Source organism: Ictalurus punctatus, chromosome 28 (assembly GCF_001660625.3).
Source record: "Ictalurus punctatus breed USDA103 chromosome 28, Coco_2.0, whole genome shotgun sequence".
In the NCBI taxonomy this organism is placed as follows: Eukaryota; Metazoa; Chordata; class Actinopteri; order Siluriformes; family Ictaluridae; genus Ictalurus; species Ictalurus punctatus.
Window position 1 is genome coordinate 5,909,255 of NC_030443.2, and position 26,710 is coordinate 5,935,964.

General features: G+C 39.9%; 1 protein-coding gene across 4 annotated transcripts in view; it reads right to left on the reverse strand.

Moving 5' to 3' along the window:
- The window catches only part of ttll11 (tubulin tyrosine ligase-like family, member 11), a 26,704-nt gene extending 1,516 nt beyond the window's left edge, over nt 1-25,188 (reverse strand). The window contains exons 1-8 of one of the 4 annotated variants that reach the window (XM_017459397.3): nt 25,055-25,188; nt 23,702-24,111; nt 13,842-13,941; nt 11,124-11,257; nt 7,882-8,457; nt 7,600-7,695; nt 5,400-5,512; nt 157-393 (exon numbers count right to left, since the gene is read on the reverse strand). In XM_017459397.3, the coding sequence (XP_017314886.1) occupies nt 157-393; nt 5,400-5,512; nt 7,600-7,695; nt 7,882-8,457; nt 11,124-11,257; nt 13,842-13,941; nt 23,702-24,088 (1,643 nt within the window). In that variant the 5' untranslated portion in view covers nt 24,089-24,111; nt 25,055-25,188. Of the gene's footprint in view, nt 1-156; nt 397-5,399; nt 5,513-7,599; nt 7,696-7,881; nt 8,458-11,123; nt 11,258-13,841; nt 13,942-23,357; nt 23,594-23,701; nt 24,112-25,054 lie in introns of those variants that run through there. The other 3 variants (XM_017459394.3, XM_047151939.2, XM_017459399.3) reach the window with 3 other exon arrangements.
- Between the last annotated feature and the right edge of the window lie 1,522 nt (nt 25,189-26,710).

Consider the following 26,710-nt stretch of genomic DNA (forward strand, 5'->3'; position numbering starts at 1 on the left):
TTCGTTTGAATGGGTTGTGTTTCCGCACACTGAATTTCAGCATGCAAAAACCAGAAGCTGACAAACTTTACAAATGACTAGCAATTAGTATTGCTCTCAGATTGATTATTTTCCTATATCAGCATGCTCCATTATGTTTTAATCGACCAGTCTTGCCTGATGAAAGTGCGGAAGCTGGTCGGACCAAGTTTCATGGTTCCTTTGACCCCGAGGAAGCGCAAGAAAATATCGGCAATTCGTTCTAATATTCGCAGGTAGTTGAACTGCTTCATGTACTTGGGGAAGACTTGTTTTAGACACAGAGATGGAAGTGCTCCGACGAGCTCTGCCTTCTCGTCCGATCCGGCTTCCACGATGATGGCTTCCTCTGGAGTTTTGCCCAGGAGGTTTGATCTGCTGACAAAGAAACAGGTGATTGGGTAAACTATGTAATGCAAATGTAAATGGTCTAAACAATTCTGTCGCATTTTTATTAGATAACCTCGTGAGTTGTGCAGCTAATATTTTGCCCAAGTATCAAGACAGAATCTCATACTTGAGTTCGATTTATTCATAAAACCATTATAAGCTTCTTAATCTTGTCTTGATTGTATTAGCAGAAAATGATATGCTTTTCGGCTGTTTAGTTGATATTTTTACATCGTAGACTTATACCTCACCTCAATTATCTTAATTTCATGGCAGCCATCATTCATGCCTCAGCCCAAACTGATGAGGTGCAATAGGTTGTGTTTATTTTCCTCAATCTAATTTTATGGACCATTAGTTTTATGTAAACATTGAAGAAATGCTTGTAGCTGAAACTCCAGAGCAGATAAAATGCTAAGAATTTTTATTTTTGACATTGAGACGTTTTTTGAACCTCTTTAATATATATATTATATATATCCATCCATCCATCCATCTTCAACCGCTTACTCCTTTTCAGGGTCGCAGAGGAACCTGGAGCCTATCCCAGGGAGCATCGGGCACAAGGCGCGGTACACCCTGGACAGGGTGCCAGTCCATCGCAGGGCACACAATCACACACACATTCACACACCCATTCATACACTACGGACACTTTAGACACGCCAATCAGCCTACCGTGCATGTCTTTGAACTGGAATAGACCAAGTGTCCCCTCCACAACCACACACATTAAATGTTCTTATTGTAATTTATAAGAAAATAAGTGATATTTATGGTATTTGGTCAGTATTAATATAATAGTAGGTATAGGTCATGTTAAGGCCTACCCCAACAGAAGCATTTCATTCAATAATACACTTTGCCATCTGAAAGATAATATACATTTTCAGCCTTGTGACCAATGGTCATCTTATTAGATGTCACAGGAAGCACACAGACATCAATAAATGACCAGTGGACGAACAATAACGGGCTAGAAGCAGGAATATGAATCTCTTTTGAACCAGGCAATGAGAGCTTGGCGAGCAAAAACAGGGCCGCATACTTGCCAGCAGGTGAAGTTCTACCTTTAACGCTACAGAATGTTTGATTATGAGGTAGAGCGAAAGTGCAGACCATAAAATATTCTCTCTGATGTTCTTGCCAGAAATTAATAGGTCCCAGGAAAAAAAATAAATCACTACACTAGTGCATTTGGACCAGAAATGAGCCAAGGACAAGTTTGCAAGTACACAATATGGCCATAGGTTTGTGGACACCTGCTCATCACACCCATATGTGCTTCTTCTCCAAACTGTTGCCATAAAGTTGTAGCACACAATTGTATAAGATGTCTTTGTACACTGTGGCATTATAATTTCCTTGCGCTTGAAGTAAAATTTCAAACCATGTTCCAGTATGACAGTGCCACTGTGCACAAAATGAGCTCCATGAAGACACGGTTTGCCAGGGTTGGAGTAGAAGAAGTCGATTGACCTGCAGAGCCCTGACTTCAACCCCACTGAACCGAACATGCAGACTGCGGCTCAGACCTTTAACCAACATCAGTGCCAGACCTCACTAATGCTCTCGTCACTGAATGAGCAAAAATCACCACAGCCACACTCCAAAATCTAGTGGAAAGCCTTCCCAGAAGAGTGGAGGTTATTGTTTCAGCAAAGGGGGACTAAATCTTGAATGGAATGTTCAACAGGCATATATGGATGTGATAGTCAGGTGTCCACACACCGAATGTCTGGTTGATGAATCAACTGGAAATCCAGATGTGGTGCAGCAGTGTGATATTTTATAGGAATAGGCTTCAGATAAGAATGGTAAGCTTTAATTCCACTGCAATTCCACATTGGTCATGCCGTTCATTCATTTTCAGTTTATGAAGCATGGATTAGGGCTAAAGAAAACTTGCTTACAGGCCAGATTGGTTTTATTAGATTCAAGAAGCTCAGTGTGGAAATGTTCCTACCACTTCATACACTGACATTCACTCCCTCATAGATTGAGTAGGATAGGAACAGATGGGTTTGACCTGAGTTCTTACACATTCAGGGTTTTTTTTTTTTTTTAACATCTGACGGGTTTGACTTGGTGTCCTTGATCTTAGAATGCACAGTTCAAGTAGTCTCAATAAATAAATGCTGGGTCCAATATTCTGGGTGGTCAAAATGTCATATAAAAGGACCCGTTGGTTAAGAGCAGAGAGTTGCAGGTCTGCTTTTCAGCAAGTTCATGTTGGGTGCGTACAGGATTTTCTTAGACAACTTGATCATCTCCCTTTTGGTTGCATATGCCTCTCAATGGTACATGCAAGCAAAAATAAGGCAGCAGTATCATCACACTGCATCGGGATGTTACTTACAAATGTCACGTGCACTGGTCCATTTCTTGCAATTTCTCTTCCCAAAGGATCCTAGTCCATGCCCCTAGACCAAGCTGTGGACTATATCTCTAATGAACAAACATCTATAGATGAATTTCTCCAATGTCTCTGGGATATTAACTCTTAGAGATGTTGTCAACAATCATGTATTCCATGGGCTTTTATTCACTTTAAGACGGTTGTTTTGTTTTGCATTTGTTTTCTTGTCGGTTTCACTGCATCCACATCTGACGTAACCATCGTATTCTTATTATTTCCCCACCAGTTACACACCACTGCCAGACTCAAGGGATATTATGTAGCACCCCCTAGTGGAGATTTTACACTTTGCTTAATGAGTGAATGACTGCGCGAGAAAAGATTGTGAGTGAGTCAGAAGACAGATCCATAAGGTGCTTTGTCATTTCAAAACCATTTCAAACTAAAGGAGCCAGTCCACAAATACGCTTAGCTGAAACATTAGTACTACAGTATTTCCATTATGTGCAAGCACTCGGAATTGTGTGGGAAGTGTTTCTAAAAACTAAAATCCATTTCAACAATTGCAGGAAGCCATTGCATCTCAAATTTTTTCTGTGTTCTAGACATGATTATGCAAAAACGAAGGCGGTGGAACGCCCACGCACAATTCAATAATTCAACTTTCTTCCTTCTGCAGAGTTCTTGTTTAAACTCATCTCCTCGTCTTATTTTCCCTTAAGCTTTTAGTAAATGGTAAAGTTGGATGGTGATGTTTCTTGAGGCTGGAGACAATCTTGATGCTCCATTTATTTTAATTTAATAGATCATTTGAGATGGGAACGTACACACAGACAACACGCATAAAGAAGCTGAATTCGAAATGCTCAATACTTGAGATCCTAAAAAAGAAAAAAAAAAAAATGGAGGAAAAAAAAAAAAGAGCGCAAACACACTAACTTGCTCACACAGCAGAGCTCAATTAATCTGTTTTTCATTTCGGGTTCTGTGACAACCCAGCTCCAGACAATAACCCTGTTTTACAAATCATCAACTCGGATCAGATGAATAAACCCGCAGACAAACACGTGTAATGAAATGCCTCTGTCGCGCAGTCTCACCCACACACACACACACGCACACACAGAAAGGTCTCACCAGTCTACTGATACAATACTTACCTGAGAACCAGCAGCTGATCCTTTTTTTCGTTTATCAAACTATTTGTGCATGTGTTTGCTTCCAGTGTTTACAGGTTTTTGATGCAGGCGTGGACAAATCAATAGCCTGGGCACCAGGGACAAGTAGATTTTGTATCTGTGTTATTAGTTTTGTTTATTTGAACAAGTTTACCAAACAAAGAAAATACACCAGAACTTTCACAGCTCATCTCTGTGTTTCTTTGTGAATTCCAATCTGATCTTCTGATTCTTACTGCTGATGAGTGGTTTGCATCTTGTAGTTTGGCCTCTATATTTCTGCACTTGAAATCTTCTTCGAATGGTGGATTGTGATACCTGCACTCCTGCCCTGTGAAGGTTGTTGGAGAGATCACTGACTGTTGGTTTTGAGTTTTCCTTCACCGTTCTCACAATGTTTCCGTCATCAACTGCTGTTGTTTTCCTTGGCTGACGTGTTCCATGTCTAGTAGTTAGTACACCAATGGTTTCTTTCTTTTTCAGTACATTCTAAATTGTTGTATTGGCTATGTCCAATGTCTGTGCAGTGGCTCTAAGAGATTTTCCCTTTTCTCTCATGTTCAAAATGGCTTCATTTTCTCCCATAGTCACCTCTCTGATCTTCATGTTGGTTTAACCTTTTTAACAACAAATCCAGTCTTCACAGGTGAAACCCAGGGCGCAAACCAATAGACGACACTTACAGAGCTATTAATTATTTGAACAATCAATCTAACAGGACACTCCTGGGCAGCAACAAACACCCGTCTGTCACTTGTTCACAATATTTTTTGATCACTTGAAAAATGGGTGGGTTCAAACAAAAAGGTGCCATAGTCTAAATTTTTTAGCACGTCTAGATGTAAATATCAATCAAATGAAAGCTGAAATTCTGATCTATCGTCTCATATTCATCTTTTGATCTCAAACTCAAAATGTCTTCAGTGTATAACAAAAACAATACAATTAGACTTGCTGTTCCAATACTTTTGGACGGGACTGTAACTAGCTAAGTACCTATGTTTAGTTTTTAGCACAGTCAATTAGGCGTGCAGGCAAACAAAATACTGGACTGGGCAAGCACACTGGAGCTTTCATTTGCCCAATGGACCAGCTAACGAATTTATCATTTGCTGATGGTATTCTTAAGCTAGCTAGCCTACTTCAACTAGCATGGTTGCAAGTCTCTATGGATAAGGGCGTGTGCCAAATGCTGAAAATCTAAATGCAAATGTGAAGGCAGAGTAAGCAAAAGGTTCAGCAATGTGGAGGGGGGGATAAAGTTAAATGGAATGACCTACTTCCCTTTCCTACACTAAAGACATACAGTAATGTGCGTGTGGGAGCGTGTCACAGAACCCTCATGTTCACTTTCAGGTTTTCCTCACTGCTGCTTTAGCTTTTCTCCTTCAACCATTATGAGAACCTGTGTCTTGTTATTTGTCTAGTGACCTCTTACAGAAAAACACACTCACGTGGGTGACTTCCTCTGGGCCGGATCCATAAGGCGCAGTGTATCTCTAATGACACCTACTTTGACTTCCTCGTCTACTGGGCTAGGTACATACTCAAAAACACCAGGTGACACCTGGAACATTGAAACATAACACCAATAGTTAACAGTGGCGTTCCGATATATGTGAGTTTATACAAGTATTGAATTTGCATATAAGAACAACTCGATGGAAAGTCTTAAAACAAAACAGGTTTTAGACTTGGCAAAAATGGAAAAGTTGGTATATAAACAAAGACAAAAATAATAAAGCTATATAGGACAATGGAAACACAACAATTGTGACATTTCATTCCATTCCCAAACCACATCCTATTATAGTAATAGGCATATGAATACAGTACAGTATGTAACCTATGGACATAGTTATTTTTATCCAGTTATCAACAAAGGTAAAAGCAGGACTGACCCAGAGCCAGGCCACTATGATGGGGCTCTGGTCTGCTGACCATTTCACTATGCTGCTATCCCTGAGCTGGCTAGCATGGATAGCAATCCTGGTGACGTACACAGCAATCCCTGCACTGTCCCCTCTTCAATCACTCAACTTAAACATTGGCCCTCTACTGGCTAGGAACATGTACAGAACTAGTAGAACTGGTTACCTGTCTCTCAGTATGTTTTCTAATAAGATGCAACTACCTGCAATTCAAAAACAACCTCAGCTCATGCAGCCACTACTGATACTCTTGGCTGAGGCCGACGAGGAACGCAAGGCCAAACTAGACATCACCGTCCCATGTGGACATTGTGGAGACACTGCTATATTCAGCTCTGGGAGAATGAATAAAGACTAGAAATACACTTTACACACACTGAAATTTGGCCATCCAGAAAGCCTCAATGAGAAATACAGTCCTCCATTTTAGCCGTTTTGGGATTCTCAAGAATTTCTCTCTTATCAGGGCAGACCATTTGTGTCCCAGCTGATGAGGGACTCGAGTTGGCACATTTTAACCAGAAATTGGATGCTCTGTGCCTGGGACTTCATCATTTGTTGTTTACAGTCTGGGAAGGCCCCCCGCATGATTTTTTACATTCTGTTGTGTAGCAACAGGAAGCTCCAATTCTACCTGTTCTCTTTTTATTAATATGCCCAAAATACTGTATGCAATAACATAAATTTGATCCATTGTCCACAAAGACCTGCAGGAGGTCCAGCATATCCGCATATTCCAGGATTTACTATGTCAAGCATACATACGAGTGACAAAAAAAAAAAAACTAACATAAAGTGTCTTTTAAGGTGTTGGGCCACAAAAATCTGCCAGAACAGCCTCAAACTGCATAGATTCTACAAGTCTTTGGAATTGTCCTGGAGAGATGAACACCATTCTTCCAAAAGATATTTCCTCAGTTGTTGTTTTGATGGCGGTGTCTCACACGTTGATCCAAAATCTCCTACAGGTGTTCAACTGGGTCGAGATCTGGTGATTGTGAAGGTCACAGATATGAATTACATCGTTTTCATCATCATCATCATCATCATCATCATCAAAGCATTCAACAAGCCCCCGTAGCCTGTGAATGTGGTGGCAGAGTACCATAAGACAACGCTCCTACCAGATGGAAAGCTTTCATAATAGAATAAAGGTGATCAGTCAGAAGAACTTTGTACAGATTTGCAGTGACTCAAGTGGACCCAAACCATGGCAGTAAAACAGAACCTACAGCATTCTGCCATCTCACTGTAGGTCAAGCATTCAGCCCTATACCGTTCTCTCAGTGTATGCCACACATACACTCACTGTGTTCCCTACATATCACAGTAATTCCAGCATCATGCTCATTGAATGTAAGCTTTTACCCACAATTTCTAACCATATTTATTGACATCTTTCACACTGATCTAAATGCAGATGCCACTTTAGTCACTGTTCTGATTGAAACCCAGCCAGTTGAACAGCCCTTGTGACTGAAACTGCTGCCATCTGTGCCTCTTGCCATCTTGATCCAAAACCAAGGTCACCTGGGAATGCTCATGCTTTTCTTTTTTTACATGACACTGATCATGGTAGGTTATTAATTGTTTAATTGTATTATGCAGAACACCTGTCCAGAAGCATCTGTTTCTCCCCTCATTTATTAAGGTTTGTGTACATACCTTAAATATATTTATAATAAGTATTGGTCTTTCTTGTTTATACAGTGGGCGTTCTCACCTCCTGTTCATGTTCGATCCTCATGCTTGGATTGGCGTTGACCTCCAGCAGAACAGGCTTCAAGTTCTTCATCAACAGGATGTCAAAGCCCAGGATCTACAAATTGTTCATAGGATATGGTATTGTTATTCATCTTTCACTGTTGTCATGGTTACATTTCAAAATGGTTGCATAATATTATGAGCATCAAGTAACAACGCCCCCCCCACCAATTTTCGGCTTGACCTACTGTATATTAGAGCGTATCTGTAATTATCCATATACGTATATCATTAAACATACCTGGAAACAAGTAGGTCCTGGTTTGCCTGGTGGTATATCAGCTTGGTAATAGACCTTCAATTCAGGAACAAGTGCAATAACTGTCTTGATAACCAGCGCTATGATATCTGACCAAACCTTCTTAATGTCCACTCCTTTGGAGGCGAGACGATAAAGGACACTGGAAAACGTGCGCTTGCTTCCTGTGTTGCAGCTGTCTGAGTGCACAAAATTCCCACTGTGAATGTTCAGCGAGTAATTCGTTAAATGCATGAACACATGACTGAGGTTTTTCTGGCTGGGTTCCTGGTAGGGTTCAGTGCAAAATCTGGAAAGGCCTTCTTTGGCAATGTAGATTTCTAAAGGATCCAGAGAACGAACAAGGACATAAAGGCGAATGTCAAACTTGAGCTTGTCGATGAGAAGTGGTTTCTGAATGTACTCTTGAACCACTGCCTGCTTGACTTGTGATCCTGAGATGGCCCGGAGGTCAGCAGGGTCACGAATGAGGTAGATGCCGTCACCTTGGGAGCCGGAGTCGGGTTTGACAATGAATGTGGTTTTCATGGTGCATTCACTGTCCTTCAACAGACGAATCTACAAATTATTCAAAGGTTAAAAGAATAAACAGAAAACTATATAAAAATGTTGTTGTTTTGTTATAATTATTTAATAACATACAAATGAAAGAAAGCAGAACTCTGCTGCCCTCTACAGCATTTGGGATCAAAATGTACTTTACAGTTATGTAGTGACAAACAAAACAGATTATTGTGCTACCAAACAAACCAGACAAGAGAGGAAATAATCAGTAGAAAAAGCGCCAAGATTAAGAAGCTCTCTCTAAATTGCTAAAGCGTAGTTGTATAGACAGTGCATGTAGAATTAAGCTAGAATCCAAATCTACACTTCTCGTTCATGATTAATTGATTTCTGGCAGTTAAATGGCTTAACTTGTATTTACAGTGATTCTGCCACTGCCAACTTTTGGTACGTAAACCTGCACGCAGCTAGAGAACAGAAATAGACTATGTGTGAGGGAAAGTGAGAGTAAAAGTTTGCACACTGGGGATGTGCCAAGTACAAATAACAGCTGCTGATAAAGAATACCCAAGCAGGATTTGCTTGGCATTTAAACATTATGTGTGAGCAGCTAGACGTAAACACTCTGCCAAGCCAAGTGTACAGCAGCTAGTTGCACCAGTTAAATGTGATTTTGATTGTAAATGAGAGCGGTATAGAATTTCGGTTCCACTACAGACATATAAGGTATGCAAAAAATGTGTGAAGTGTTCGTAGACCACAAAACTCCTGCACTCATAATCGAGGCACATGGAAGCAGTCAGCACCTGTCTCTCAAGTAGCTGCAAACCTAAACCGCATTTGAAAACACGGAATGACAGAAAAGGGTATACCATTACTTGATTGGCAAAATGCTTTAAATATTCTGTGTGATCTCATTTCCCAATAATCTCAATTTGTGTGAGATCATTTCAATTTGAAGTGCTTGATACGCTGCCTAATTTAGAATTCAATCGAAGATCCATTAGGATTATGTGTGCTTTTAAAAACAGTTTATTTCAGCGAGGTTGCAATGTTCGATACTCACAGCCTACAAAAAATATTTCCGATATAAAGAAATCATTATAGGTCTCACAAAATAAAATGAAAATGCATGTGTTGTCTGTAACAACACACTTTTTACTCTACACAAGGTGTATTTGAACAGAATTAGAGTACTTGTATATAAGGCAGATCTTGCACATATTCGTTAAACCTATGCTACTTGGGCAATCAATAAAGTTTAGTAGCCGGTAAACTCAAATGCAGTGATTTACTAGTGATCAAACTAGGCTACAGCAGAACTTACGTATTCGTGCAACCAGCCACAGATTTCCAATGCTTGCATATACTTTTTTTTTTAGCTCTGCCTGATAACGTGGCAGTGCAGCTCTGGACTGATAAAGCACAGAGCAGAAACCAACTTGAACGGCTGAAGACCTCCTTGAAAAAGCTATAGTCTTGTGTTCAGAATAAATGGCACAGGACTGTGAAACCTACACTATATGGCCAATGGTTTGTTGACACCTGTTCATCACACCCATATGCGCTTTTTCCCCAAATTGTTACCACAAAGTTGGAAGCACACAGTTGTGAAGAATATCCTTGCATGCTGTATAGCATTACAATTTCCCTTCACATTCCTACCAGCTGTAGGATCCCGAAGTAGTAGGGGTGTAATGCAAGGCCACTGTCAGTATCTCCAAATATTCACTGCTCCAAATATCTGCATCCATGTTCCAATTTAAATCAGAAGAGGATATGTTGGGGATTTTTCCCCCACTGTATGCCCTGAGAAACACTGCAAAACACCAGAAAAACCTCAGGGCTTGAAATGCCAGCATTATCAGCACACTGTGTGAATCCTGGCTCTGATGGTTCATCAGAGCCATCATGCTCATCAATCTCGACTAGAGATGTGTGTGGAACTGTTTTATTTTTCTTGTTGTTGTTTTTTAAAATCCTGTTCACACAATTAATACTTTTGCTTTTACCCATTCTTGATATTTTCTAACAAATTTAGTTATTAAATTTCAGGTCTTCTTTCCCAGGAAGTTACCAAGGATGCTGTAAATACAAATTAAAATAAATGTGTTTGTCCCGCTAGCTTCGTATCTGACCTCGTGCCCGCATGACAGTACAAACCTCCCACTATGTTTTAAATCCCAATGCTCTGTGAACCTTTCTAGCAAGCATTATTTAAGTAAATAAGTCAGTAAATCAGTAAGAAGTCAGTAAATAAACAAATAAATAAAATAAAATAAGACATTCATATTTGGTTATATTCCTACTAAGAGAAGCTGAGTTACACTGCTAGTACTGTGTAATTAATATATGTTGTGCTCTTTAAGTCAGTGGGACCTCCACACTAAATGGTGGACAGGTCATGGGTTATAAACAAACTAATACCAAATCACACAGTAATAATACTGTTCAGACTAGTTCTATACCTTTATATCAAGGGCACTTAACTCCAATGCCCTGTACAGTTTGAAGCTTTCTCCACCTCAAAACACCTGGCCCAACTCATTAAAGGCTTAATCATTAGCTGATCAGTGGATCAAGCAGGTTAGCATTGTGAAAAACTTCCCACTGTGTAAGGCCATGTGCCTCCACGCTGTCTCTTATAATATGTTTTCTTTTCCTTTTTGATTGTGTTTTCAGTCGTTTTTTATGCTTAGGTTGTGCATATAATTCGGTACCTGAGTGGAGAACAGCTGATACTCCTCAGGCAGGATCCACGAGCGCGGGTAGAAGTTGTACTCCTCCGGAAAAAGCTGCTGCATGGTGCGCACCGCACGACTTAAGTTGATCTTACGCAACATCTCTACCATTCCTGAACATAAACAGAGACAGGGCCTTGTATTACTGGTACAAGGTTTCTAACTGGAAACAACATTTGGTCTAACGCTGACTAGGTTCCATGAGATCAATGTCAAAGTCAATTAATATGGCTTAGTGTAAGGTCAGTTGAGATTTAAACATACTTTAGTCTCACGCTAGCGAGAGGAGTTCTGTTTCAGCCGTTCTCACAGCCAGGGTGGTGAGTATCACCTGGAAACCTTCATGAGCGTGTATATATGCATGCCAAGAGCGTTCAGCAACATGACAGAGTGAAGCATGATGCAGTATTTGTATAAGTAAAGCTGTCATACGTCAGACTACGTGTACACCAGTATGAAGCTACTGGTAACCTGGCCTGTCTGGCCATAGTTAGTAACATTTTATCTTAGATTCTAGTGCCATTTGTGGAGAAAGGTAATCATTGAGTTGGATTCCTACATTAGCATTAATAGTGGTGTTAGCTTTGTTCATGCCCCTACATTTAGTGTTAGAATACTTTGGAAGTCAAGGACAGCCACCAATTATGTGCTCACTGACTTAGCATTGGCCATCTTACCAAGACAGAATTCTGTTCAGACATCCTCTGTGCAGACTCCGCTGCAATACCTATGCCAACACGGCATGCCCTGGCACATGGATTTAGAACGCAATCCTAATCACATCCAAATGGCGCAGTCCCAATGAATGGCAGGGGCTGGCAGTTAGTGATTTGTAGCCAAAATATTGTTCATTTGGCAGTGAATACATCAGATCAGTGGGACCGTATGACTGTTTCTTAGAGATACAAGCTCCTGCTCCATTGTTAGCCCCCAACATTCTTGGGGCTCAAAGCCTCATCGGTATCAGATGCCAGGTGTGCCAAGTTTGTTCCCTCCTGGAGGGAAGCAAGAAAGGTAGACCCCACAGCTCAGAACAATGGAGGCAAGACAATGACTTCTATCACATAATAGATTTAAGAGGGCTGAAATGGTTCTTAAAAGCCATATCCACGTTAAAGTAGTCAGATGTAATTCAGGTCATGCAAATACGGGAACGGGTCATGCGAGTGGGTTTCCATGTTCCCATGGCCCCAAAACACAAAAGCCTTTTGAGATTTGCCTTTCAAAAGCAGGCATTCCTCATTCTAAACTTCAGTCTCTCTCTAACACCACAGGTCTTTTCATGATGTGCATATGCAGGTGGCCCTAAGGCATCAGTACACTGCTCTATTTGGATGACTGAATACTATCCACTCACACCAAGGAGTAGGCCATTCAGGAAACATCAACCTTCCTCACTCACGTTACACACTACTTAGACTAGGGACAACCATTTTTTCAAGACATGAAGGGCTGCCTTTTCTGAACAAAGACTGGCCCACTGTATGGTGGACATAATCACCAAGACCTATAAGCGGGTTGGACACCCAACCCGTACCATGACATGCCACTCAATGGGTAGTGTCTCCTCCTCATGGCCATTACTTAGTTGCACACGACTCCAGGATATTGGTGCTGCTGCTACTTGGGAAGCACCATGCACTTTCTCCAGGTTCAACAAATTTAGCATCACCCGTCCCAGTGGTCTAAGTGCAGAGATCATCTGTAGTTCTATGAATGTCTACCCAGGATGACTGCCAGGGTACCCGGTCATTCAAAACTAGTGCTGAGCCAACGAGAGCTCGAGAAGAACGTTCCAGGGAAGGATACCTGTACGACATCGTTATTTATTGCAATTACCAAGAAGGTATCCACGTGATTTGACTGTTCCTGGTTTTTATACGGGGTTCATCGAACCACAGACATAACTAACATTTATTTGTGTACAATAGCTAAGCAGGAATAATCACTATTGGGACAGGGAGCACATTAACACGCTGATTACCAGTTCTGTTAGAGAAAGGCCATAATCAGAATTTTACTGGTTAACAATATTTCTGAAAATTCAATATTGTCGATAGCCTCGTTACAGCTCCATCACTAATGTTTAATTCAGTTACAATTAGAAACAACTGTATTTGCTTGGACTGTGGCAACCAAGAAAATAAAATCTGGTCTTGCACACAGTTACATTGGCTGTGTGCTAAACCACCTGATTTAATTTTTTTAAATGTTACTTGTAAATGTACTATAAATTTCTTCTGTGTGAAAAGAAAGTTATATGTTAGATATAAGTGAGTGGTAAGCAAATTTTCTTAATTACGGTCACACAATAATACGTCAGATATTTTACAATACTTACAACAAATGCAATTTGTATAATGGATATGAAAAAAAAAAAAATTATACATACTACTAAGAACAATCATGCCCATAATATTTTCTAAAGTCTGCAACTTTTGGCAGGAAGAGGGACACATACATTTGGCTGTCAGGATGAAATTCATGTTTTTAGGATTTAGTGAATGTTTTTGCTTTTAATAATGGTGTGAAACAATATTTTAGATTAGATCAGTGTTCAAGTCACATCATTATTAACAGTGCAGGGAACTGATGAATCATTTACATTTATTCATTTAGCAGATGCTTTTATCCAAAGCGACTTACAAATGAGAAAATAATCATAATCATGATTAACAAGGTAACTTTCTAACTTACCTGGGAACTTGTTGACCTGCCCTGAAACAATATTCTCGTTATCATGGAAGGAGACGCCATGCCAATAAATATCACACGCTGTCCGTCTGCCCATTGGAAACTGAGAGATTAAACAGAGAGGAAAGGCAATTAAAATACAATTCACATTAGATTTCAACTACAGATCATACTTATACTTCAAATAAAAACTGAGCAAAAGGCTGAGGTGATAAGTTTAAAAAAAAAAGAGAGAGAGAAGCATTTTTCATTTTGTGAAAGCAAAGCATCATACTAGTAATAGGGTTGTTTTTTTTTTTTTTTTTTTGCAATTATTTTCACCAAGATTATTTTTATGTTCACTTGGGCTTCCAGTGATTTCGTATGTATTATATGTATCAGGGTTACAGAAGGAGAAAATTCATCTTGATTTAAAACTCTAGCTACAAAATACAATCTGAGCCCATTAATGTGCACTAGATGAACACGATAATGCATCATAAATTTAAATCTAATGCAGACTTTGAATTGATAATTATATTAATAAACCACAATGAATGTAACAAAGTAAGTTAACACATCTATTAACATATATTAATGTTAAAAAAAAAAAAAAAAAAAAAAAAAAAAAAAATACACCTACTTTGACTTATGTTTACGAAAAAATTTGTCTACACAAATTAGCAACATTTAAATTATGTTTTGAAATCCCAAACATTTAAATCTTAAATCAGTGATTGTATGAACATGGTTAATGGGGGGGTGGGTGATGGTTATTTGGCTTACAATATATGCTTTTTTTGTTGGTGGTTTTTAAAAAGTATTTTAACATGTAAAATCAGTACAAGTGTTTATTATATTGTTAACGCTAAATACTTCGCTTGTTAATGTTAACTTTTTGTGTTACTTTATTTAATGCTGAGAAGTTTTATACTGTTCAAAAAAGCCTCATGAATCCAAATGAAATGAAACCTCAAATTAAATAACAGAATATGTTGTTTGTGTTTCATTTCTTTTTTTTTATTTATTTTTATTGTCTGGATTTGGCATCAGTCTCTAATGTCTGGCTAAACCTCTCTGACATGCACAAAATGCTATCATTAGCAATCCCAAAATTAGTGATCAAAAAATACAACTGCCATTTCTGTCTATTATTACAATGACATCTAATATTCTACTGAAGTCTTAAGAGCCTCTGTTTTCATTTAATGTCTTATGCTGCATTCGACCTTGAAAGTGGGAAAGTTGGAAAACAGAATCGTGTCATATTCGAATCTACGTGCAATCGAGCTACAAAGTGTGTGGGGTGAAACACATGGACGCCTCCATGTTCATCTTTTGTTAGTAGCAAGCTAGCTAGCTAACTGCGACGAGTGATGAATATTTCCCTCCTCAAAACAGCGAACTGTATAGTCAATATTACCCTTTTGATCTTTTGTTTAAAAAAAATAAAAAATCACAAAAATACTCTGCTGTCATGGATCTCAAACAATTGCAAACACAACACAGGTTAAAAAAAAAAAAGAAGAAAAAAAACCTTTGTTAAATATAGGTGTGCAACAATTACTGGCACCCTTTTAGTCAATACTTTGTGCTAGCTCCCTTTGCCAAGATAACTGCTCCGAGTCTTCTCCTATAATGCCTGATGAGGTTGGAGAATACATGGCAAGGGATCTGAGACCATTCCTCCATACAGAATCTCTCCAGATCCTTCTCTGGTCTCTCCTCTTCAGTTCACCCCACAGGTTTTCTATGGGTTTCAAGTCAGGGGACTGGGATGGCCATGGCAGGACTTTTGTGGTCAGTAAACCATTTTTGTGTTGATTTTGATGTATGTTTTGGATCATTGTCCCGCTGGAAGATCCAACCATGTACCATTTTAAGCTTTCTGACAGAGGCAGTCAGGTTTTGTCCATGATGACATGTATCCTAACAAAATGTCCAGGAAAGAGCCACCACCATATTAAATGACCAATTAAAGAACCACCACCATATTTAACCGTGGGCATGAGGTATTTTTCCATATAGCTACCTCTCTGTGTACGTCAAAACCACCTCTGGTGTTTATTGCCAAAAAACTCTGTTTTGGTTTCATCGGACCATAGAACCCGATCCCATGTGAAGTTCCAGTAGTGTCTGGCAAACTGAAGAAGCTTGAGTTTGTTTTTGGATGAGAGTAGAGGCTTTTTTCTTGAAACCCTTCCAAACAGCTTGTGGTGATGTAGGTGACTTCGAATTGTAGTTTTGGAGACTTTCTGACCCCGAGACGCAACTAACTTCTGCAATTCTCCAGCTGTGATCCTGGGAGATTTTTTGGTCACTCGAACCATCCTCTTCACAGTGCGTTGAGACGATATAGACACACGTCCAATTCCAGGTCAATTCATAACATTTCCAGTTGACTGGAACTTCTTAATTATTGCCCTGATGGTGGAAATGGGCATTTTCAATGCTTGTGCTATTTCCTTATAGCCACTTCCCATTTTGTGAAGCTCAACAACCTTTTGCCGCACATCACAGCTATATTCCTTGGTCTTACCTATTGTTATGAATGACTAAGGGAATTCAGCCTTTGTATTACCTCATATTTATACCCCTGTGAAACAGGAAGTCATGATTGGACAATTTCATGTGTCTAGTCACCCAGTTGTACTTAAAAAGAAAAAAGAAGTAAAATATCAATGGGAATATACTTCAAATATATTTTTCTCATATGAATTCATTGGGTTGCCAATAATTGTTGCACACCTATATATAACCAAGATTTTTTTTATAAACCTGTGTTGTATTTGCAATTGGTTGATATCCACTAGAGCAGAGTATTCTGTGAATTTTTTTTTAACAAAAGCTCAAAAGGTTAAACAATAAAGACAATTTTTCACAGCATTCTTCTCATTACATTACGTGGCAGGCGCCCTTATCCAGAGCGACTTACAATTATCTCGTTTATACAAATGAGCAATTGAGGGTTATGGGCCAAACAATGGCAGCGCTTGGATTTTAACTCACAACCTTACAATCAGAAGCCCAACGTCTTAACCGCTGAGCTACTACTTCCCCTTCTCGTCTGGTTTCCCACTGGATGGGAGGACTCCTGTGGAAAACTAAGGTTGCTGCTGGAAGTGGTATTAGTGAGGCCAGCAGGGTCTGTGTGGATCCTGTGGTCTGTGTGGATCCTAATGCCCCAGTATAGTGACGGGGACACAATACTGTAAAAACAGCACCGTCTTTCGGAGGAGAAGTTAAACCGAGGTCCTGACTCTCTGTGGCCATTAAAAATCCCAGGAAACTTATTGTAAAAGAGTAGGGGTATAACCCCCGTGTCCTAATGAAATTCTCCATCCCTGAATTGGCTACATCACTCTCCTCTCCTCTCCACCAATAGCTGGGTGGTGGGCGTTCTTGTGCACTATGGCTGCCGTCGCATCATCCAGGAGGACGCTACACACTGGTGGTGGTTGAGGAGATTTCCCGCCCATACAATGTAAAGCGCTTTGCGTGCTTAGAAAAGCACTAGTTAAATCTAAGGAATTATTCTTTGCTCATATTTATCAATGGTCAAATATTAGTTAAGGGCACTGTATGCTCAGTCCCCTCCAAGACTATTGGAACTGCAAGGCCAATTCATTTGTTTGTGTTATACACCAAAGACATTTGGGTTTGAGCTCAAAAGATGGATATGAGATGAGAGTTTAGGATTCTACCTTTTATTTCCTGGTATTTACATTCCAAATTGTTCTACTGGCTATGCCCAATGTTTGTGCAATCACTGATTTCCCCTCTTTTTTCAGCTTCAAAATGACTTGCTTTTCTCCCATAGACAGCTCTCTGATCTTCATGTTGGCTTATCCTTTTTGAACAACAAACAGTCTTCACAGGTGAGACTGAAGACGAAAAAGAGTAGATGTTCAGAGCTATTTATTGTTTAAACAATCAATCTAACAGGACACACCTGAGTAACAAGAAACACCTGTCCATCACATGTTGCGATGTTTTTTCCTACAAATTGGGTTGTCTGATACAAAATGTGATATGTTCTATGTCGCTTAATACATCTACATATGAATACCAGGAAATAAAAGCTGACATTCTAAACTCTCTTCTCATATTCATCTCAAAACCCAAATGTCTTCAGGGTACAGCAAAAAAAATAAAAAATTGTCCTTGCCATTCCAATAGTTTTGGAGGGGACTGTATGTACAGTGTATGCCATATTTCATATTTACTTTTGAAATAGACAAATCTCATTAGTGAGGTCAGGGTTTTTCGAGCCTTCTGTGTCTTTTTGTTTTAGGATGAAATATAAATGCTACGTTGCGTGCAGTGTGTGTAAGATGACGTGTCCGAATTGGATTCTGTGAGGATTATGTCACTGTTTAACAAGCTAATAGAGAGGAAGCAGTGTTCCTATATAAGGAACCTGGCACACAAAGGTAACGAGGGATGTGATCAGATTAGGATGTGATCAGATTAGGAAAAAGTTCTACTACGAACAATGACAGTCTCATTAGACCCAAGCCATATCTTTTGGCTCAAAGTGTTTACCAAAACAATACATAACTACAATAGTAACAATAGCTTCCCTACTGGCTTCTGTCTTTTAAGTCCTTCATCGACCTGCAAACGTGGTGGGATAGAAATTAGATTATCCCGGATAAATCACTAATCACGCTTAATCATTTCCTACCTTTAAAGTGTGACCCATATGCTAATGTCAGCAGGCAGTGCTGAGACACGGTCCTGGCGCAACAGAAACTAGCCAGCGTTACCTTGTTATTTTAACTTATCCCTCACATTAAAGCGGTGATTTCCCTAGCCACAGGAATAATACAGGCAATTTCAGAATAATTGGCACTTCCAGAGAATGGGCTAAAATCATTGTATAAAAATACCAATAAGCATAATTAAACAGTTGGAAATTAGCCAGGTAGAAGATGCATGAGCACACTGTGGGCCGACAGAGTGAGGAAGATGTTGAGGAACCCAAAGCTCACAATTACAGAATGGCACCGTCTAATGAAGTCTGACAGTTTCAGGCATAACAATCCTGAGAAGTCCTTAGAGCAAGCCACAAAATGAACAAGTGGAATGATGTGTTGTGGTCAATTTCTGTTTGGCCTCATACACCACTGGCATGAAAACTACCCAGAGCCAGTGTAAAACATGGTGGTAGATTAGTGTTAGTGTTTTAGGATTGTTTTTGATGATTGGTGGTCCAGATGATTCACGGCACCATGAATAACGCAAAGTACCAGGATATTTTAGCCCCAAAACCAGGTTTATTCTGCCAGGAAGTTAACACTTGGCCACAGATGGCTATCGATTAAGATATCATCCCTAAACATACATCCAAATCAACACAGGAATGGTTGCAGGACACAAAAAGCAATATTTTTTCAATGGGCGTTTCAGTCTGCTGATTTGAAGAAGAAATTCCATTAACATGCTTGAATGATGTGCATGGATGAGTTTCAAAGATCCACTACAAGTTCAATTATATATGGCCAAACGTTTGTGGACACCTGACCAACAGACCCATCTGCTTCTTCCCCAAAATGTTGCCACAAAGTTGGAAGCACACAATTGTGTAGAATGTCTTTGTATGCTATATCATTACAATTTCCCTTCACTGGAACCAAGAAGCCCAAACCTGTTCCAGCATGACAATGCTCCTGTTCACATCGTGAGCTCCATGAAGTTACGGTTTGCAAAGGTTGGAGTACAAGAACCCGAGTGTCCTGCACATAGCAATGACCTCAACCCCACTGAACAACTTTGGGATGAACTGGAACTTGGACTGCACCCCAGACCTCCTCATCCAATATCAGTGCCTGACCTCACTAATGCTCTTGTGGCTGAATGATCACAAATCCCCACAGCCACGCTACAAAATCTAGTGGAAAGCCTTCCCAGAAGAGTGGAGCTTATTATAACAGCATAGATCTGGAATGGGATGTTCAACAAGTATATAAATGACCTGTTATTCATTACGGCGCAATAATCTTTGCGTGATAATTTTCGATAATAAATTTGAAGATGACTGTAAATGACATGGAACAGCTAGAACATCTGTTGGAGATTTAGGTTTTTTTTTTCCTTTAATTAAATTTGAAGCATTGCTACAATACTAACTTGAACATTAGTATTGGTATTAGATGTATTGTAATAAATACTGTGACTTTAAAAAAAATTATCAACTTCTTTAACATGACTTTGGGAGTCGTCTGGTACAATATAAAGAGGTTTGCTGCTTCTGTGCTAATTAAGAGTTGATATTTTTCGGTTATATTGAGATGTATCTAGATTACAGTATATGGGCATATTTTAAGAAGGGCTTTACAGTTGCAGTGATCAGAGAAATAATTAACAGAACACGAGGGTTAATGCTGTATTATGAATCGGCCATGCTTTCATATTTTACAAACAATCGTTTATAAAAGATATGCATTTACATATAATTTTAATCACCAGTCTCAGCTTTCTACTTAGAAATTTAAACATGCTATACTGCTTTTTCACAAAGATTTCTGTGTTCTTAGCTTTTGCTCAAGTGATTTGTTCCAGGTGCGCACACACACATCCTGGTTAACCTGCTGACCTGTGAGATAATACCAATTAGTGGCTGCTCACTCTGATTGGCTGGGAGACCTGACCTCATTGCTACAATATGGTCCCCACCAAGATATAAAAACATGTACAAACACACACGTATGACTAAAAAATCCCTCAAAATCAGCAACCAATACAAATTATACACACAAAAGTCGTACATGTGTTTCTCTGCTCTATGACACCATCGGCCTCCACCATCAGTCTTAAGTGTAACTTAAGTGTCTTTGATTTTCAGCCAGCGTCATCACCGATAGCACTATCCAGGAATGTATGGAGCGTTTCATTTTATCATTGGTGGACAGCACAGGACAAAAGGATGAAGCAGATACGGTTCATATGAAACCCAAGGCTTACGATGAAGGTTTAATGTTACTAGTGAGTCTTGACATGCATTCAACGCGTGCAGAACTTGCGCCAGGCAGCAGTCACACAACACGCATGGCCGTGTGTATGGTTCCGTGTAATGGGTAATTAATATATTTATGGGAGGCATGGGGTCATTTCTAATACCAAAGACGCTGGAATGTAACCGTACACGAGCGACTCAGGAAGTGCTGAAGGACAAAGTTGGAAGTGATGGGTGATCACTGAAATATTCAGCAAAAGCATCAGAGCCATTGGGAAGTTGACTCTAGTAACAATGAGATAATACTTTATATTCATTTATCAGACTCCTTCTTAGTATATTCACTAAAGTAATATATTTCATTTGAATCCATACATTAATACTTTCTCCACACTTTGGTAGAGGTTAATCTTGGTTCCAGAACTTTTTGTGGCTCAGCTCTGGCCTCTATATTTCTGCTCTCGAAGTCGTCTTCGAACACTGGATTGTGATAGCGTCACCCCTGCCCTGCGTAGGTTGCTGGTGATGTTGCTGTCTGCTGTTCTTGGCTTTTTCTTCACAGCTCTCACAATGTTTGTCATCAACTGTTTTTGTTTTCCTTGGCCGACTCCATTCGGTTATCCTTTTTAACGACAAGTGGGAAAAAAAAAAAAAAAAAAAAAAAAAAAAAAAAAAAAAGTCTTCACAGCTGAAACTGAAGGCTAAAACCGAGAGTAGATGTTCAGTGCTATTTATTGTTTAAGCAATCAATCTAACAGGACACACCTGAGTAACAAGAAATACCTGTCAATCACATGTTTAATACTTTTGCTCGCCTAAAAATTGGGTGGTCTGATACAAAACGTTCCATGTTTTATGTTGTTGAACACGTCTAGATCCATATCCAACTTTTGATCTCAAAACCAAATGTCTTCAGTCTATAGTAAAAATAAATGAATTGGCCTTGCAGTTCATGCATTGAGAACGGGTGCAACACACACACACACACACACACATATACATAAATATATAAAATCATTGATACGGTGACATTTTCTGTGAGGAGTTTAACTTCTAAAGAAAACTGCTTTTATAGCTGCTATGTTATAATATGAAGTAATTGAGTTTAGCAAATGTTACATTAAAAGTAGCTATAAATGGATTAAATGTGTGTTGTGTCATTCATTAATAAATTAAAAGCATTATCATTGGCAAATTCTTGTAATATACTAGGAATAAAACACTTCAGGGCATGCTGTTATCGGAAACCGTTCACGTGTGGGATGGAAATCGCAACAGGGTTTTGCTTTGAGTAACGATGGCTTCTACATTGCACAGAATAACTGTCGGTTAAATGTCTCAGTCTATCATTTCCCTCACTTAGACATCTATTACTGACTTTAGGAGATGGTGCAGATTTTTAGCACTTCACATCAGGCTATCAAAATGTTTGAATAGTGACACAATGTTAAGTGTAGATTTTTCAGAAATGGGCACAAATGACAATTTTTATCCTGGCCAGGGTTGAGGTGGGTCCGGAGCCTATCACAGGGCACCATGTGCACACAATCACACACTCATTCACACCTTGGGCTTCCAATAGGCTCACATATGAGAGTGAAGGTCATGTGTCCACAAACTGTTGGCCATATAGTGTATATAAACCTTATTCAATTAAAAATCACATTTTAATGAATATACAGTAATTATTCAGATTTACACAACAGTTAGTGGGCGCACAGTGGCTTAGTGGTTAGCACGTCTGGCTCACACCTCCAGGGTCGGGGGTTCGATTCCTGCCGCGGCCGTGTGTGTGCGGAGTTTGCGTGTTCTCCCCGTGCTGCGGGGGTTTTCCTCCGGTTTCCTCCCCCAGTCCAAAGACACGCATGGTAGGTTGGCATGTCCAAAGAGTCCGCAGTGTATGAATGGGTGTGTGAGTGTGTATGTCACTGCGCCCTGTGATGGATTGGCATCCCGTCCAGGGTGTACCCCACCTTGTGCCCTGGGATAGGCTCCAGGTTCCCCGTGACACAGTAGGATAAACGGTATAGAAAATGGATGGATGGATGGACGGACAACAGTTAGTTATTAGTTCCACTAATTCGATTGGTCAAGCTGCGTTCCAAGACTGCTTGTATTTAGTATAATCGCACTGGGACATTTCACTGTAAGTATCGCTCCACTCATCTGTGTTCGCCATGTAAAATTCCACTTCCCAGTTCAAAATGGTTACTAGAACAGTGCCAGCGACATCATTAATAAACACGGCAAACGATACTATTTTCGGGAAGTTAACTTCTGACGTAAAGTATGAAAGCTCGTCAGACACAGAAGAAAAGGAAGAGGGACAGCGAGTGAATGCGGCTTCATTCGGCCATATTGTGTCCGAAATGTCACTTACTTAATATTAACGTCTTGTTCATAGAACTGTTGTACGGAAGCAATATCGCACTCGCAATCGCGTGGTTATACTGCATCTCAGCACGGACGTGATTAGCTACATTACTCGGTCTTTGGGCTGATTCATAACCACGCCGATATTTGGTATAACCTCACGAATGCGATTGCGATACTGCTTAAATATAACATTTGCATGCTCTCACTGTGTATGTGTGGGTTTCCTCTGGGTTCGCCGGTTTCCTCCGACATCCCAAAAAACATGCTGGTATGTGGATTGGCTATGCCAGATTGCTCCTGGGTGTGAAGGTGTGTGTGCATGGTGCACTGTGATGCCATCCAGGGTGTATTCCCACCTCGCCCAGGGACTGGCTCAGGATCCACCTCGACCCTGACCAGTGTAAGGCGCTTGCTGAATGCATGAGCACTCTTGGGAAGCAAACTGCAGATTCAGATGTGTGGAACAGTCAGAGGATGAATGGATTACACACACACACACACACACACACACACACACACACACACACACACGTCCTGACGTTTCTCTCACCTCTTTCCATTTGAGCTGTCTGATGCTGAGCTTGAGCGCCTCCAGAGACGTTTTGGCTTTGGATGTGTCTACAGTGACTGATCTTGCATTTCTCATGACCGCGGCCGTCTCCGGCTTTCCCGAACCTTTGCCGGGGAGCGCGTGCCGGCGCGCGCCCTTACCAGGGTCTGAAGAGGCGCATGCGCGCGGCTTGTTCACGAGCAGATCCGGGCTTCGCTTCACGATCCCGGTTCCTGGTTTGCTCTTAACTTTACTACAGGTTTTTTCGGCTGTTTCTGGAGCAGGAGGCGCGGATGCTGGTGAACACACCGGCAAGTTTCCGGTAGCCTCCTCAGCGTGCGCTTCCATCTGCTCAAGCACTTTGGGCTTCTCATAGTGATCACTCATAATGCCTCAGCTGGCCCATAAACCTGTTAAACACCCATCTATCAGATCTAGCTAAACAGACAGATCAATCTCGGTGCATTGCATTTAGACAAATAAATAGGCAAGTACCAAAGCTGTCTCACCGTCATCACAATAATCATCACCATCATCATCATCGTTGTTGTTGCCATGTTGATTGCATTTACGCAAACTGGCAATTTTCTTTTACATTTATTTTCACAATTATTACTCTAGAGTCTACACAATATGCTTGGCTCGTGCATACAGACTACCCCACAACTTGATCTTCATGTTAATTGGGATATTTATGCAATTTTATAACCATTTGAACAGACTAAATAAAAATAAAAATAAAATCTCTCAATTAATGATTCTGGCAACCCTATCTAAACATGCCAGTGAAGCTCCAAGCCAATATGCTTCCAGCTACTAATCATAGCATTTGTTGATGTTGGGGTTAGTTGTTTATATGTAACAACTGACAAGTTAGAAGAGAAACTATTAATGAATCTGGATTGTGTTTTCCATTAATAACGCAAAGGCACGATTAGTTTTAATAACAGTACCCAAGATGACCGCTCCCTTCAGGACAAGCAGCCAAAACCAATAAATAATAAATAAATATATTTAAAAAAAAAAAAAAAAAAAAAAAAAAACAAGGAACAAGAAAGACAAAAAGCAGCTGTTGTTATACAAGATATAAATAAATAAATAAATAAATCACTAACTTATCTAGCTTGATAAGCATTTAGGTATCAGTATATACATAAATAGGCTATATGTGGGTTTTTTTTTTTTTTAAAGCCTGTAAGATGCATGTTTCAGTTGTTCTTTATGCCTGTTATTCCGATAAACATCATCATCCTAATATTGTTTTAATCTCAAGCACTTTCACTTTAACCATAAACAGAGCTGTTTCTGCTCCACAGAATGAATAACGTTAGCTGAGGAAAACAAAAACGATACCGTCTTTATCAGAGTCATTATCAGGAAGCTGAAAAGGTTTCTTCTTGGTCTCCTTGTGGTAGAAAACTGTCCATGTCCCAAAGCGGAGGTTGAAAGCAGGCAATGTAACCACATTCACCGTTACTGTTTTGATACCGTTGACCACGCAACGCACGGGAGCCGCAGAGGGACATAAGAGAAAATGCGTTTCCTATTTTTTTTGTAACCACTAGAGGCGCTGTACAGTAATGTTTCTCAGAGTGGGCGCGTTTATTATTTTATTTTTATTTTTATTTATTTTATTTTTTTTTACTGTATTTTTGTACTCCTATCAAAGGTCCCATCCATCCATGTTCTATACCACTTATGCTTCAGGGTCGCGGGGAACCTGGAGCCTATCGCAGGGAGCATCTGGCACCTTGGACAGGGTGTCAACCATCGCAGGGCAAATTCACAAACCCACTCATACACTGTAGACACTTTAGACACGCCAATCAGCCTACCATGAATGTCTTTGGACTTGGGGAGGAAACCGGAGTACTCGGAGGGAACTCCCACAGCAAGGGGAGAACATGCAAACTCTGCACACACCCAACCCTGGCAGTGTGAGGCGAACATGCTAACCACTAAGCCACCGTGTGCCCTCCTTTCAAAGGTATTCAATTAATTATTGAGTTCTTATAGTTATATATCACTTGAATTGAATGCATTCTAAATAAGTAGGCTTTTTTATATATATATATATATATATATATATATATATATATATATATATATATATATATATATATATATATATATTTGGAAACCCAGTACTGACTAACCCTGTGGTCACCAACCCTATTCCTTGAGATCTACCTTCCTGCAGGTTTCATCTCCAACCAACATCTAACACACCTGTTTTAGTTGATCAAGAACTTCTTAAGCCAATGTTTAGATGGTCATGTGGGCACGATTATGGCTGGAGCTAAAGACTTCAGGAAGTTGGTGGTTGGTGACCACTGGACTAGCCCCACATGAGTTAGGTTGGTGTAGGGCAGGCATGTCAACTCATTTAAGGTAACAGGTCACATTACACTTAGTTCAATGTCAAGTGGGCCAGACAAAAAAAAACAACAACAACCGTGTCTAGTATTAATGAAAAAGATTAATGAAAGGAAATTCTCTTATATCATGTGCTTGTATATTATGAACTGTATTAAGACACCTTGGATATGGGGAATACTAGGTTATAGTTTCTGTTTCTGTGTCTCTGTGCTATTAAATAAATATGATGAATGTATATATTTAATTACCTCTTTGAATAAGCTTTGAATACTGCCATCCTTTAATATAGCTGAAACATGTAGACTTATTTTGTAGTATGACCCTGTGCGCTGTGTGTTTTGTCTATCTGTCTGGCCCCTGCACCAGTAGAAACCGTCCACGCACTGCTGTTATCAGTGTGTATAAATACTTCTGCTCTGCATGAATAAAGTGGGATGTCTGTGTGAGCATGCATGAAGTCAGCGTGTGTTCATTTCAGACCCCCTAGGCCTGAAACTCTCTCTCTCTCTCTCTCTCTCTCTCTCTCTCTCTCTCTCTGTTCACAAAAATAAAAACTAATTCACTTCTCTCATTCATTTGTAGTTGTGTCCTGCTATAGCCTAATGAAAATACACACACCTTTGCGTTTAT